The 16,545-nt window shown below is 41.6% G+C and overlaps 1 protein-coding gene across 1 annotated transcript; it reads left to right on the top strand.

The window, feature by feature from the left end:
- The first annotated feature begins 252 nt into the window (after nt 1-252).
- On the top strand, nt 253-2,057 carry LOC123411852 (probable indole-3-pyruvate monooxygenase YUCCA10). The gene is made up of 4 exons (XM_045104811.1): nt 253-918; nt 1,159-1,392; nt 1,480-1,602; nt 1,704-2,057. The coding sequence occupies exons 1-4, from the start codon at nt 307-309 to the stop codon at nt 1,881-1,883; spliced, it is 1,149 nt and encodes a 382-aa protein (XP_044960746.1). The 5' UTR covers nt 253-306; the 3' UTR covers nt 1,884-2,057.
- Nucleotides 2,058-16,545: the final 14,488 nt, after the last annotated feature.

The following is a 16,545-nucleotide window of genomic DNA, read 5'->3' on the forward strand; positions in this document are numbered from 1 at the left end:
TCCAAAGCCGTTTGATAGGTTTCCAATAAAAGCAATCGAAGAAAAGTGTGTTTCCTGCCTATTATGTATCCCCTATTATGTATCTGGACACGTTTTCACACCATTAGATGGAATACTCGTACACACCAGGATAAGGCATCAATAAATATTTACCCTTTTCATTCCTAAATCTAAATAGATTGACACATGAAACATATCAGTATATATATGTGTGCATATGCATCGAAATATTCATCGAGAAAACAAGCAAAAACTCCAGCCTAGGATTGCACCCATCCCACAACTTTGTCAACTCTTCTCTTTGAAATGGACAATGTTGTAGTGTTGATTGTCGGCGCTGGGCCGGCAGGCCTTGCAACAGCAGCATGCCTTAGCCAATTCTCAATTCCCTATGTCATTGTCGAGCGTGAAAGTTGTAGCGCGTCGCTTTGGCGCAACCGCGCCTACGATCGCCTCAAGCTACATCTTGCAAAGGAGTTTTGTGAGTTGCCACACATGTCATACCCAGTAGATGCGCCAACATACATACCAAAAACCATGTTTGTGAAATACTTAGATGACTATGTTGAGCATTTCAATATTCAACCCAAGTATCTCACTAGTGTGGAGTCATCCACATATGACAATGACGAAAAATGTTGGTCCATCGTGATACATGACATGGCGAAGAGCACAATAGTCAAGTTCACAGCAAAGTTTCTTGTTGTGGCAAGTGGTGAAAATAGTGCAGAGAATATTCCAATGATCCCTGGATTGCAAAGTTTTCCGGGTGATGTGATGCACTCCTCAAGCTACAAGTCAGGAAAGAGCTACTCTGGCATGAATGTATTAGTGGTTGGATCTGGCAACTCCGGAATGGAAATTGCTTATGACCTTGCGACCCATGGTTGCAATGCTTCAATTGTTATACGAAGCCCGGTATGTACATGCACTATATATTATATAATTTTGTATTATACTCACCACTAGAGGGGATGCAATTCTTAAGAGTTATTAGTAGAAAGTATTTAAGAGTAAAAAGCGATAGAGTGTTTTATAACATGCCGAAACAACTAACGAACTTCAAGACCAAAAAATAACTCTTGACAAGATGATTCTATGGTATTTTATTTTGTCATGCATGCTTCAAAAGATATGTGACATATTTTGTGGTTGCAGATTCATGTAATGACAAAGGAATTAATCCGGTTGGGGATGACACTCGTTCATCGTCTTCCACTGAATCTAGTGGATAACCTCCTTTTGATGGCGGTGAAATTAATATTTGGAGACCTATCGAGACATGGCATCACGACGCCCAAAATGGGTCCAATGATCCTCAAGTCAAAAACTGGCCGATCCGCTATTATTGATGTTGGCACTGTTGGGTTAATCAAAAAAGGTATCATCAAAGTAAGTATATCCTTGACATGACATAAATTTCATAACACATGATGTATTCATATGCCAAGTTATCAATATTTTGTTCATCTCTTATAGGTTCACGGGAGCATTAGTAAGATCATGGGCGACATGGTTGAATTCCAGTGCAGGAAAAAAATATCATTCGACGTGATTGTGTTAGCAACAGGATACAAAAGCACAGCAAATATATGGCTCAAGGTAACAACATTGAATATTTATGTTTGGATATGTTTGACTTTGTTTTCTTGGTGCAACAATTATTAAATCCGCTAACAGGCCCTATTTTATTTTTATCCTAGAATGGTGAGAGCATGTTAAATGGCAATGGACTACCCATCAAAGAATATCCGAATCACTGGAAAGGTGAAAATGGGCTCTATTGTGCTGGGTTAGCAAGGAGAGGATTGGCTGGTATTGCAGCAGATGCCAAGAATATCGCTAATGACATCAAATCAGTAATAGGCGCTATGTCCTGCTAAATTGTCTTTTACATGTAGTTTACGAGGCTAGTGTGCTAGATGGTTGATTATGTGAGAAATCTATCCATTTCTACCTAAATGTCTATCTATGTATCTATCTATCTTTGATAAAACTAGATTTATGTTTATTTCAGTTTTCATATGTGCATGAGTAAGCACAACTTTTATATATAATCAAAGGCTTCATACTCTCATGGTGCAAAGAGCTTTGTAATTTTTTTGTTGAACATTGTCTACAATGTTTAATTTACTTGAATTTATACATGCAGAAGTCGTCTGCTTGAAGTTTCACAACAAGGGACTAAATGCAACTAACACAATCACAAATCATCAATAGCAAATGGTGCAAAAGATAATCAAGTCAAAGTGGTTTAGTTTTCATCTGAAACACACACGAGTAATTGCAGTAGCATCCAAGTTTTTATTTATTAATTATGAAATGAATATCAAATTGACAATTTCAATAAATATTATGGTAGTTCAAATGAATGATAACAACGAAATAATAAAAAGAACAAGTTTTCCAATTATTTTCTTTATATGCACATGATTCAGCACCCATCTTCAAGCCAGGCCATGATATATATTCTTTTTTATGTTGCAGATTAATTTGTTCAAATTAATTTCTACTTTCAATTTACCACTGACTACAAATGTATTTACCTCCTCGGAACTACCTTCAGCGGTTGCTTCACCACTTCCTTTAGATATCCATTGCCGTTTGTTACCTATGTGCAAAGGCAAGGAGAATGAGGTGTACTTCAGTTTGCACTGTGTTATTACAATGACTACTATATCTGAAATTCTAAATAGAGTTCAAAACTGGAAATATTTAACAGAAACCTTCCCCTGAATTACAGAACTACATGATTAACTGTTTAATATTATCACCAAAAGATAACGAATCAGCCAACCAGTCTTTACTAGAGTAGGTTCTTAAACATAAATATCAAATGGTAATTCATAAAGACTAGCATGTTCTCCTTGATAAACTTAGCATACATTCCCTTTATCATGGACCAATGATTTTCTTGGTCTTGATTAGTAGATCAGTACACCCATAACAAATAGAGTCCACATCAAACATGAATTGTGGGTTTTTCCTCCCATACAAAGCAATTTCCACATCAACTAATATAGTTTTCTCAAAAGGTCTCCAATTCCCATATATCAGAATATCATAAAGGCATGATCATGAAGTACACTATTTTCATGTAGAGAGAATTCCTTATTTGGCCCTTTCTTAAATTCTTCTTCCCTATTTGGCCCTAAATATTATTTTTTTCCCTATTTGACATCTAAACTTCATTTCCTTCCTAATATGGCCCTGTAGTGCAATCTGAACACTAACGGTGTTAAATGTGGTTGTAAAATGACTCTTTTGCCCTTGATGAATTGTGGGAACAAAAGTTACTCTCTAGTGTGTGTGACATATTTAAGCCAATAAAAACGTACCAGTAGCTCAATAACCGTTGAAAGCATCCAAAATGGAACTACTGGTACGTTTTTATTGGCTTAAATATGTCACACACACTAGAGAGTAACTTTTGTTCCCACAATTCATCAAGGGCAAAAGAGTCATTTTACAACCACATTTAACACCGTTAGTGTTCAGATTGCACTACAGGGCCATATTAGGAAGGAAATGAAGTTTAGATGTCAAATAGGGAAAAAAATAATATTTAGGGCCAAATAGGGAAGAAGAATTTAAGAAAGGGCCAAATAAGGAATTCTCTCTTTCATGTATTGGACACACAAAGGTTAGATCGTACCAAATCCCGGAGTCTTGAGTAAATTCCATCAGATGTGTATTAATGAGAATCAAAACTAACGCCCAGCGGATGCTTTCGTCCTTTACAAATTAGTGATTAAATTTAAATCTAGAAAAAACTTAAAAGGATAGAGAATATTTCACCAATATATTATTCGTTGTGATGGGATACATAGTAAGACACTTCGCCATATCACTAGGAAAGTAAACAATGTGTTATCATTTCAAACTACTAGATATTGCCATCACACAAACACATCCACATGAAAACTAAGAGATTTCTTAACTTTCCATGATCAAGACAATAACTTTATGTATGTATGATGCAAATCATAATTTGAGGTTTGAGAGTTTCTTTAATTAACATAGGATCCTTATCATGTAACCTAACAATGTCGGGTTCTTGTGCTATTGTTGGTCATTTGGTTTTTGTACCTTTTCTTTTTTTAGCGGATTGAAGTTCAAGTACTTTTTTAGAATAGGTCATAACATCCAAAGTATGCTCTTTGGCTCTACATCCTTTCTTCCGAATGAACGAATCATACTTTTCCACTCTAGAATTCTAAGCTGCTCGCAATGGTTCGAGATGTAATCTTTTTTCCTTCTTGTTGTGTGTTTTCAATTATCCATCAAGAGGTAGGAACCAATATATTTTAACACTAGACTTTGGATTACCTTCCTACTCGTTTTTATTTGGTCTCCCCGACTAGTGGAAACCTCAAAGCAGACAACAGAGCAACACCTATGTTTTTTCTTTAAGCATCGAACATCCGGCTTTCGATTACCGCACAAGAGCTTTCGAGTAAGAAAGCAACTTGACATTTGTTATGAAAGCAACTTGTATTATCTAGAGGCCAAAGCCATCATATATACATGTACATGAGGGATGCAAAAAAGCCAAAATGTAGAAGTACAAAAGACAACATAAATATAACTCTAACACCCACCGCCCTCAAACTCATGGTGGATCCACAACACTGAGTTTGGAGAGATAAAACCCATGTTGTGCTCTAGTCTGAGCCTTCATGAAGAAGTCTGCCAACTATAACTCGGAAGGCACATACCAAAGAGCAATACCATGATCCTGCAGAGCAGTACACAAAAAAAAGGCATCAACACCAATATGCTTGGTGATCTCATGCTTCACGGGGTTCCGCAATACTGATAGCACATGTATTGTCTAACAAGAGGGTAGTAGGTGTAGTAACATAAATATCAAAGTCCTCTAGTAACCATCGTAACAAAGTCACCTCTGTCATCAAAAGAGCCATAGCTAGCAACTCAGCCTCTTCACTCGGACAGGAAACTGCAGTTTGTTTCTTTGTCTTCCAGGCAATGAGAGAATCACCAAAAAAACACAGTACACAGAAAGAGAACGACATTCTGAAGGATCACTAGCCCACATAACAACCGAATATGTCTGGAACTGTAACGAGATGGAATAAAAAAAGAGATGGTGAGAGATCATGCCAAGAAGATAGCATAGAACACGCGGAAGGTGACTATAATGAACCAAAATGGGAGTGGAAACAAACTGGCCACGAATATGGTTAGAATAGGACATATTTGGACAAGTGAAAGTGAGATAGACAAGACTCCCAACAAGATGACAATAGCATACTGGATCATACAAGGGCTCACCATCAGAAGCGCGGAGGTGAACATTGAGCTCTATAGGAGTCTAAAAAATGCGCTCATCACTAAGAGCTGCACGAGAAAGAAGATCTTGGTTGTACTTTTATTGGGAAATAAAAACTCCATCAGAGCTAGAGGAAACCTCAATCCCAAGAAAGTAACAAAGAGGACCAATATCAGACATAATAAACTGCTCATTGAGATGGGCATTGACAAAGGTAATGTACTCAGAATCATCGCTAGTGATGATCATGTCATCAACACATAGAAGAAGAAGAGTGCGACCATGAGAAGAAAAATAGACAAAGAGCGCCGAATCATGAGCACTCAAAGAAAACCAAGATGCAGTCACCACAGAGGCAAAACGCTCAAACCAAGAAGGGGAGGGGGCTTGTTTAAGGCCATAGAGAGATTGACGAAGACGATAGACCATGCCATTAGGAACAGAATACCCATGTGGTCGTTGCACATAAACCTCCTCACACAACTCAGCATTAATAAACGGCATCAGGATAACACGTAGGGTAAAGAACATCCAAAATACCATATCAACTAGGAGAATAACATTCAGGAGGAAGGAAATGCCTAGCCCGAATACCATAAGTAGGTTGGGACGAGGAAGACGACACACCTGAAGATAGTGTATCAGCGGACTTATCCACAACATGAGGCCGATGAGTGTAATCGAAAGTAAAAGAGGGAAGAGGGGGAATGACCGGGGGTGATGGAGATGGAGACGGGGAAGACATCGACGATGAAGGTGGAGACGAGGAAGGCATCGGTGATGAAGGTGCAGACTCATGCTGCAAGGGGGAAGAAGAAACTGTGGGAGACGATGGTGTCGGATCTGAAACAATGGAAGGAGGAGTAGAAATGTGGGGCATAGAGGGAGGTGTATCTGGAAACGTGAGAATATATATGTCCTTCAATGAAAAGGTGGAGGAGGATGGATGCGAATAGAAAGGACAAGACTCATCAAAAGTCACATCCCGGGAAATAAGCACCCGGCAACCAATGGGATCCCAACACTGATAACCCTTATGCTCATCACTGTATCCTGGAAAGACACACTCAATAGACTAGCAGTCAGTTTGGTGTGTTCACATGGGGCAAGAAGAACATAGCAAACACAAGAAAACGAACGAAGCGCCGGATAATCAGGAGAACGATCAGAACGACGCTCGAGAAGAATACCACCCTGTAGAGCAACAAATGATTGAATGTTGATGAGATAGGTAGAAGTGGAAATCGCCTCAGCTGAGAATTGAGATGGAAGAGAGGCAGGTATCATCATCGCACGCATCGTCTCAAGAAGGTGGCGGTGCTTGCGTCCAACCACACCATTCTAAGCACGAGCACCAGATAAGAGAACTGGGAAAGAGTACCCTATTTGGCAACAAATCCTCTCAATGCACGGGAGATATACTCACGAGTGGAATCTGGGCGAAAAACTCGAATAGGAGTGGAGAACTAGGTAAGAACTATGGCAACAATTTTTTTTATATAGATAAATCTCACTTCAAGAAGACATGAAAGAGATCCAAGTGTAGCGAGTAAAGTCGTCTCTAAAGAAAATATAGTAGCGATGACCACCTATCGAAGAGAAAGGAGCCGAACCCCAAATATCTGAGTGAACGAGATAGAGAGGACGCTCATACACTGACTCACTGTGAGGATAGGGTAGATGTATTTTCTTACCAAGCCTACAACCCATACAATCCAACAAAGTGTTACCGGACACAGGCCCCATAACACCACAATGAACTAGAGATGAGAGACGAGAACCAGATAAATGGCCAAGATGATAATGCCACTACTGAAAAGATCTAGCAGGTGCGGCAAAATGGGTCGTGATATTAGCGGTGGTGACATCAGAGGGAAGACGAAGCCAATCAAGTTTACAAATACCATCATGGCATCGAGGGCAAGCACCAAGCAGAGCACGTGTGCAATGATCCTAAACAAAACATGAATCAAAATCGAGATTGAGCCTACAACTGGAGTTAACAATCTGACTATCCGAAAAGTGTTGCATGCTAAGTTGAGGAACATGGGCAACAGAGGGAACATGAAAGGAATATGTGCTAAGAGTGCCTCGACTAGCGACTCGGAGAGGAGTACCATCAGCAGTAAAAACACGAACATGAGACATAACAGGTCTAATGGAGGTCAAATGGGAAGATTTATAAGTCATGTGAAAAGACGCTCCAATATAAAGAATCCATGAGGATGTACCTAAATGACTAGAGGGTGGTCTCTCAGTGCCATAAAACTTAGGCGCAAAACATGCAGAATCTATCGGCGAAGAATCCCAAATAGTTAACACGCATCAGAGTTGCGCAATCTCATGCTCAGACAGGGACACACTGGTAACGGACAAGGTAGAAACACCTACCGACGAAGAGCGGAAATCACCGAGTGCGGAAGTCGTGGAAAGTGTAATAGAAGAATAACCACCATAGAGAACAGAAGATGCCAAGAGAGTCGATGTAGTGGGGCCAGCAGCACCGATGGTCTTAAAATGTGTCGAAGTAGAGCCACAACCACCACCTCCCAGCGGATGAGTACCAAGCACCGAGGAAATGCATATGGGCGAGACGGGATCAATATATGGAACATCGACGAAAAACAACGGGCGGTGAGAAAGAGGCGTACCCGAGAAAAGCATTGTTTTTTAAACTCTTATTTTCTTTCTAACTATTTTTCCTTTTCTTTCTTTTTTCTCTCTTTTTCTCTTTTTTTAATCAAACAATCAGAAGCCCAGGGGATAACCTACCCATGCTGAACCGTCACGCACTATCCACATTCGGTCTCGGGGAGTAGCAGCCACGTTGGAGGGAGACGCAGTTGGCACGGGAGAAACACCACACAAAGTTGAAGACTCATGGGCGAGATGAAGAGGAGCCAACGGGTAGGGTCGGATGGCCTGCGGGCGGCAGTCGGAAGAGCAGCGTCGGACGGTTTGCGGGCGACAAACGAAGGATCAACGTCGGATGGCCTACGGGCGGTGACTTGAAATTCGGGGACGGTAGCGGAGAACCTCCTCGGTGGCTGCCTGGTAAGGAGCAAGGACCGGCGGCGGTGTCCTAGGTGGGGTGAACCAAAAAGAGGAAGGAGCCGGACGGGGCAAGACAGCAGGTGGAGCGGCGGAAGGATCATGCACGAGTTGCACTTGCGAAAAAAATTGACCTAAGCTCTATACCATTTATGAAAGCAACTTGTATTATGCGGAGGCCAAAACCATCATATATTAAACCCATTAATGTGCGGTGGAATGATGGCCAACCAGCTATGCCATGTGTGCATGCTCGTTGGTCACGATGAGAAAGTTTTTTTATTATTTTTTAGAGATTTTCAAAATGGAAGAGACTCCTTTTCTTTTGCTTTTCAAGAAAAAAAATTCTAGGCTTTTTATTCTTATTTTTGATAGGGATGTGATGTTGATTTCATGCGAGAACATTTTATTTCTAGTTCGAGGTGAAGGCCAGGTGCGCAGATCTACCTCTCAAACGGTCTGCAATGGTGGGCCCCAACCACTAGTACATGTATTTAAGGGAGGTCAAAAACCAAAATGTAGAAGATCAAAAGACAACATCTATACCTATACTAATTATGGACTCTAGAAATTCCCACGTTAATCAGAAATTAGGAGCCGTTAATCTTGTGGGACCGAGTTATAACGGTGTAGATTAATAGAAAATACATAAAAAACTAGCAGGTAATCAAATCTCACGTATCTCTCCAGAAGGCAAAAAAAACTTCACATATCTCTCCCAAAACGTAGGCCTCTCAACCTCTCATGTATCTCAATCTAGAAAAAAAATCATGGGCATCAACACCAATATGCTTGGTGATCTCATGCTTCACGGGGTTCCGCAATACTGATAGCACATGTATTGTCTAACTAGAGGGTAGTAGGTGTAGTAACATAAATATCAAAGTCCTCTAGTAACCATTTTAACAAAGTCACCTCTGTCATCAATAGAGCCATAGCTCGCAACTCAGCCTCTTCACTCGGACAGGAAACTGCAGTTTTTTTCTTTGTCTTTCAGGCAATGAGAGAACCACCAAAAAAACAGAGCACACAGAAATAGAACGACGTTCCGAAGGATCACTAGCCCACATAACAACCGAATAGGTCTGGAGCTGTAACGAGATGGAACGGGGAAAGAAGAGATCGTGCCAAGAAGATACCATAGAACACGCGGAAATTGACTATAATGAACCAAAATGGGAGTGGAAACAAACTGGCCTAGAATATGGATAGAATAGGACATATTTGGACAAGTGAAAGTGAGATAGACAAGACTCCCAACAAGATGACAATAGCATATTGGATCAGACAAGGGCTCACCATCAGAAGCACGAAGGTGAACATTGAGCTTCATAGGAGTCTCAACAATGCGCTCATCACTAAGAGCTGCACGAGAAAGAAGATCTTGGATTTACTTTTATTGGGAAATAAAAACTCCATCAGAGGTAGAGGAAACCTCAATCCCAAGAAAATAACAAACAGGACCAAGATCAGGCATAATAAACTGCTCACTGAGATGGGCCTTGACAAAGGTAATGTACTCAGAATCATCGCTAGTGATGATCATGTCATCAACACATAGAAGAAGAAAAGTGCGACCATGAGAAGAAAAACAGACAAAGAGCGTCGGATCATGAACACTCGAAGAAAACCAAGATGGATTCACCACAGAGGCAAAACGCTCAAACCAAGAAGGGGAGGGGGGCTTATTTAAGGCCATAGGGGAGCGACGAAGACGATAAACCATGCCATTAGGAACTGAATACCCATGTGGTCATTGCACATAAACCTCCTCACACAACTCACTATTAAAAAACGGCATCAATATAACACGTAGGCTAAAGAACATCCAAAAGACCATATCGGCTAGGAGAATAACAGTTGGGAGGAAGGAAATGCCTAGCCCAAATACCATAAGTAGGTTGGGACGATGAAGACGACACACCAGAAGATAGTGTATCAGCGGACTTATCCACAACATGAGGACGACGAGTGTAATCGAAAGGAAAAGAGGGAAGAGGGGGAATGACTGGGGGTGATGGAGATGGAGACGGGGAAGACATCGACGATGAAGGTGTAGACGAGGAACTACCTAGGTACTTGGTAGTAAGAAGGATGGCAACGTCAACAGAACTATATTCGATATACGTGTTGTTGATGTGTACTTTACTAGTACTCCTAGTAGCACCTGGGTATTAGATACCAGTTCAGTTACTAAATGTTAGTAACTCGAAATAAAAGCTACGGAATAGATGGAGACTAGCTAATGGCGAGGTGATGATGTGTGTTGGAAGTGTTTCCAAGGTTGATGAGATCACCATCGCACGCTCTCTCTACCTTCGGGGTTAGTGTTAAATCTAAATGCTGTTTGGTGTTTGCATTGAGCATGAACATGATTGGATCGTGTTTATTGCAATACGGTTATTCATTGAAAGAGAATAATCGTTACCCTGTTTACTTGAATAATACCTTCAATGGTCATGCACCTAATATGAATGGTTTATTGAATCTCGGTCGTAGTGATACACATGTTCACAATATTGATGCCAAAAGAATCAAAGTAGTAATGATAGTACCACGTACTTGTAGCACTGCCGCTTAAGTCATATTGGTATAAAATGCATGAAGAAGCTCCATGCAGATGGATCTTTGATCTCACTCGTTTTTGAATTGTTTGAGACATGCGAACCATGTCTGTTGGTGTAAACGCATGAAGAAGCTCCATGCAGATGGATCTTTTGGACTCACTTGATTTTGAATCACTTGATACATGCAAATCATGCCACATGGGCAAGATGACTAAAGGCCTCGTTTTCAGTAAGATGGAACGAGCAAGTGACTTATTGGAAATAATACATTTTGATGTATGCAGTCCAATGACTGCTGAGGCACGCAGTGGATATCGTTATGTTCTTACTTCACACATGATTCGAGTAGATACATGTGTATTTAGTTGATGAATCACCAGTCTGAATTATTGAAAATTTCAAGCAATTTCAGAGTGAATTTGAAGATCGTCGTGACAAGAGGATGAAATATCTACGATGTGATCGTAGAGATGAATAACCGAGTTGCGAGTTTGGTATACATTTAAGACAATGTGGAAATTATTTCACAATTCGTGCCACCTGGAACACCATAGTGTGATGGTCTGTCTGAACATCGTAGCAGCGCCCTATTGGATATGGTGCATACTATGATGTTTCTTATCGAACTACCACTATCATTTTGGGGTTATGCATTAGAGACACCGTATATCGGGCGCCATTTAATTCCTTGAGATGACACCGTATGAACTATGGTTTAGAGAAACCCAAGATGTCGTTGGTTAAAGTTTGGGGTTGTGATACTTATGTCAAAAGGCTTTAGCCTGATAAGCACGAACCCAAAGCGGATAATTGCATCTTCATAGGATACCCAAAGGAATCAGTTGGGTATACCTCCTATCTCAGATCCAAAAGCAAAGTGTTTTTTGATGAAAACGGGTCCTTTCTCAAGAAAGAGTTTCTCTCGAAAGAATTGAGTGGGAGGATGGTGGAACTTGATGAGGTTTTTGAACCGTCACTTCAACGAGAGAGTAAAAGGACGTAGGAAATTGTTCCTATGGCTCCTACACCAGTTGAAGTAGAAGCTAATGATGGTGATCATGAAGCTTCAAATCAATTTACTACCAAACCTCGTAGGTCGACAAGGACATGTACTGATCCAGAGTGGTACGATAATCCTGTCTTGGAGGTCATGTTGTTGGACAAAAATGAACCTACGAGCTATGGAGAAGCGATGGTAGGCCCGGATTCCGACAAATGGCTGGAGGCCATGAAATCCGAGATAGGATCATGAAAATAGAGTGTTGCCTTTGGAAGACCTACTTGATGGTCGTAAGGCTATTAAGTATAAATGGATCTTCTAAAGGAAGACACACGATGATGGTAAATGTCACCATTTAGAAAGCTCGACTTGCTGCAAAGAGGTTTCCGGCAAGTTCAAGGAGTTGACTACGAAGAGACTTTCTCGCCCGTAGCGATGCTAAAAGTCTGTTGGAATTACGTTAGCACTTGTTGCATTTTTCGATTACAAAATTTGGCAGATGGATGTGAAAACATTGTTTCCTTGACGGTTTCCTTGAGGACTGGTTGTATGGGATACAACCAAAAGGGTTTGTCGATCCTAAGGATGCTAACAATTATGCAATCTCCAACAATCCTTCTATAGACTGGAGCAATCATCTCGGAGTTGAAATATACGCTTTGATGTGATGATCAAAGCTTTTGGGTTTATACAAAGATTTTGAGAAACTTGTATTTTCCAAGAAAGTGAGTGGGAGCACTATAGAACTTCTGATGAGTATATGTGGTTGCATATTGATGACCGGAAATGATGTAGGATTTCTGTAAAGCATATAGGGTTGTTTGAAAGGTGTTCTTCAAAGGAAACCCTGGATTAAGCTAATTGAGCATTGAGCATCAAGATCTATAGAGATAGATCAAGACGCTTGATAAAACTTTCAATGAATACATACCTTGACAAGATTTTGAAGGAGTTAAAAACAGACCGGTCAAAGAAGGAGTTCTTGTCTGTGTTGTAAGGTATGAATTTGAGTAAGACTCAAAGATCGACCACAGTAGAAGAAAGAGAAAGGGTGAATGTTGTCCCCTATGCCTTAGCCGTAGGCTCTATAGTATGCCATGTTGTGAATCACACCTGATGTGTGCATTGCCATGAGTCTGTCTAGGGGTACAAGAGTGATCCAAGAATGGATCACTGGACAGAGGTCAAAATTATCCTTAGTAACTTGAGGACAAACAAAATGTTTCTCAGTTATGGAGGTGATGAAAGAGTTCGTCGTAAAGGGTTACGTCGATGCAACTTTGACAACAATCTGGATGACTCTGAGTAGCTCACTGGATTCATATAGTGGAGCAATTATTTGGAATAGTTCCAAATGAAGCGTGGTAGCAACATCTACAGGATGACATAGAGATTTGTAAAGCACACACGGATTTGAAAGCTTTAGACTCGTTGACTAAAACCTCTCTCACAAAGCAAACTTGATTAAACCCCAGAACTCATTGGGTGTAAATCACATAGTGATGTGAACTAGATTATTGACTCTAGTGCAAGTGGGAGACTGTTGGAAATATGCCTTAGAGGCAATAATAAATTAGTTATTATTATATTTCCTGGTTCATGGTAATCGTTTATTATCCATGCTAGAATTGTATTGATTAGAAACTCAAATACATGTGTGGATACATAGATAACATATTGTCCCTAATAAGCCTCTAAGGACTAGCTCGTTGATCAAAGATGGTCAAGGTTTCCTGGCCATAGACATGAGTTGTCATTTGATAACTGGATCACATCAGTAGGAGAATGATGTGATGGACAAGACCCAAACTATGAACGTAGCATATGATCGTGTTAGTTTATTGCTATTGTTTTTTGCATGTCAAGTATCTGTTTCTATGACCATGAGATCATGCAACTCCCTGGCACCGAAGGAATACCTTGTTTGTATCAAACGTCACAACTTAACTGGGTGACTATAAAGGTGCTATACAAGTATCTCCGAAGGTGTCTGTTGGGTTGGCGTGAATCGAGACTGCGATTTGTAACTCCGTATGATGGAGAGGTATCTCTCGGCCCACTTGGTAATACAACATCGCAATGAGCTTTCAAGCAATATGACTAAGGAGTTAGTCACGGGATCTTGTATTATAGAACGAGTAAAGAGACTTGCTGATAACGAGATTGAACTAGGTATGGAGATACCGACGATCGAATCTCGGGCAAGTAACACACCGAAGGACAAAGGGAACAACATACGGGATTAACTGAATCCTTGACACAGAGGTTCAACAGATAAAGATCTTTGTAGAATATGTAGGAGCCAATAGGGACATCCAGATCCCTCTATTGGTTATTGGCCAGAGAGTGTCTGGGTCATGTCTGCATAGTTCTCGAACCCGCGGGGTGTGCACACTTGAGGTTCGGTGATGTTTTGGTATAGTTGAGTTATGTATGTTGGTGATCGAAGTCTGTTGGGAGTCCCGGATGAGATTCCAGACTTCACGAGGAGCTCCGGAATGGTGTGGAGACGAAGATTCATATATAAGAAAGAGGTATGCGGGATTCAGAAAAGTTTTGGGCATTACCGGTAGTGTACCGGGAGTGACGAATGGGTTCCGGGGGTCCACTGGGGGGGCCACCCACCCCGTGGGGCCACATGGGCCTAGGAGGTGCCAGACCAGCTCCCGGTGGGCTAGGCAGCCAGCCTCTATGGGCCTATGCGCCAAGAGGGAAGAGAGGGGAGGAGTCCTAATTGGAGGACTCCCCCCCCCACGCCTCACCTCCTAGTTGGAGGTGGGCTCCTCCACCTTGGGGCGGCCAGCCAACCCTAGGGGAAACCCTAGGGCTCCACCCCTTCCCCTCCCTCCTATATATAGTGGAGGGGAGAGAGGGCAGCAGCACCACGATCCAAGGCGCATCGCCCTCTCCCTCCCTCTAGTTCGTTTCTCCTCTAGATCGGTTCGACAGTGCACGGCGAAGCCCTGCAGGATCAGCTCCACCAACACCGCCGCCACGCTGTCGTGTTGTCGGAGAACTCAGCTAACTCTGTGCCCCCCTCTTGCTAGATCAAGAAGGCAGAGAACGTCACCGAGTTGTACGTGTGTTGAACGCGGGGGTGTCATCCGTTCGGCACTAGATCGGGATGGGATCGCGAGACGGATCGTGATTGGATCGCGAAGATGTTCGACTACATCAACTGTGTTCTATACGCTTCCGCTTAGCGGTCTACAAGGGTATATAGATGCACTCCCCCCTCTCATAGATGTTAGTCTCCATAGATTGATCTTGGTCAGCATATGAAATTTTTTGTTTGCCATGCAATGTTCCCCAAAAAAATAACTGTAAGTGGATCTAGAGAATGAAAAAAAGAGCAGATGGTTCTATTCATAGATATAAATCACGTCTAGTAGAAAAAGGTTTTAAACAACATTATGGTTAGGATTATGAGGATACACTTAGTCCTATTGTTAAAGCTGTAATGATTAGGCTTGTGCTAGCTATTGTTGTGTCGAGGGGATGGAGCTTGAAGCAGCTAGACGTTCAGAATGCGTTCTTGCATGGTGTTCTGTAAGAGGAGGTTTTCATGAGACAACCATGTGGGTATGAGAATAAGAAAACACCTCACTACATGTGCAAGCTTGACAAAGCTCTTAATGGCATAAGCAAGCACCAACAGCGTGGTATTCAAGGTTGAGCTCTCAATTGAGGCACCTTGGCTTTGTTGCATCCAAGGCTGATACATCATTGTTTATTTATAACAAGGCTGCCACAACAAGGTAGTTACCCCATTTGTTCAATATACTACCACGCGGGAGTATATATGTATATATATATATGTATATATATATATGTATGTATATATATATATGTATGTATGTATGTATATACATATATATATATATATATATATATATATATATATATATATATATATATATATATATACATATATATAAATATTAGTTGCAAGCTCTTCACAAAATGTCATTAATGCTCTTATGCATGATGTAAGCTCATAATTTGCTCTCAAGGATCTTGGTGATTTACACTTCTTTCTGGGTATTGAAGTCAACAAGATTCTGTTGGGGAACGTCGCATGGGAAACAAAAATTTTCCTACGCGCACGAAGACCTATCATGGTGATGTCCATCTACGAGAGGGGATGAGTGATCTACGTACCCTTGTAGATTGTACAGCAGAAGCGTTAGTGAACGCGGTTGATGTAGTGGAACGTCCTCACGTCCCTCGATCCGCCCCGCGAACTATCCCGCGAACAGTCCCACGATCTAGTGCCGAACGGACGGCACCTCCGCGTTCAGCACACGTACAGCTCGACGATGATCTCGGCCTTCTTGATCCAGCAAGAGAGACGGAGAGGTAGAAGAGTTCTCCGGCAGCGTGACGGCGCTCCGGAGGTTGGTGATGACCTTGTCTCAGCAGGGCTCCGCCCGAGCTCTGCAGAAACGCGATCTAGAGGAAAAACCGTGGAGGTATGTGGTCGGGCTGCCGTGGAAAAATCGTCTCAAATCAGCCCTAAAACCTCCGTATATATAGGTGGGAGGGAGGGGAGGAGGCAGCCTCAAAACCTAAAGGTTTGGCCGAAATTGGAGGTGGAGGAGTCCTACTCCAATCCTACTTGGAGTAGGATTCCA

The sequence above is a fragment of the Hordeum vulgare genome, chromosome 7H (genome assembly GCF_904849725.1).
Source record: "Hordeum vulgare subsp. vulgare chromosome 7H, MorexV3_pseudomolecules_assembly, whole genome shotgun sequence".
NCBI classification, from domain to species: Eukaryota; Viridiplantae; Streptophyta; class Magnoliopsida; order Poales; family Poaceae; genus Hordeum; species Hordeum vulgare.

What these genes read in the sequence shown, in the direction of transcription:
- LOC123411852 (XM_045104811.1), top strand. Translation starts at nt 307, where the DNA reads ATGGACAATGTTGTAGTGTTGATTGTCGGCGCTGGGCCGGCAGGCCTT. An exon ending in CAATTGTTATACGAAGCCCG is followed by an intron (nt 919 to 1,158) that starts GTATGTACATGC and finishes TTGTGGTTGCAG; the next exon opens with ATTCATGTAATGACAAAGGA. An exon ending in CAGCAAATATATGGCTCAAG is followed by an intron (nt 1,603 to 1,703) that starts GTAACAACATTG and finishes TTTTTATCCTAG; the next exon opens with AATGGTGAGAGCATGTTAAA.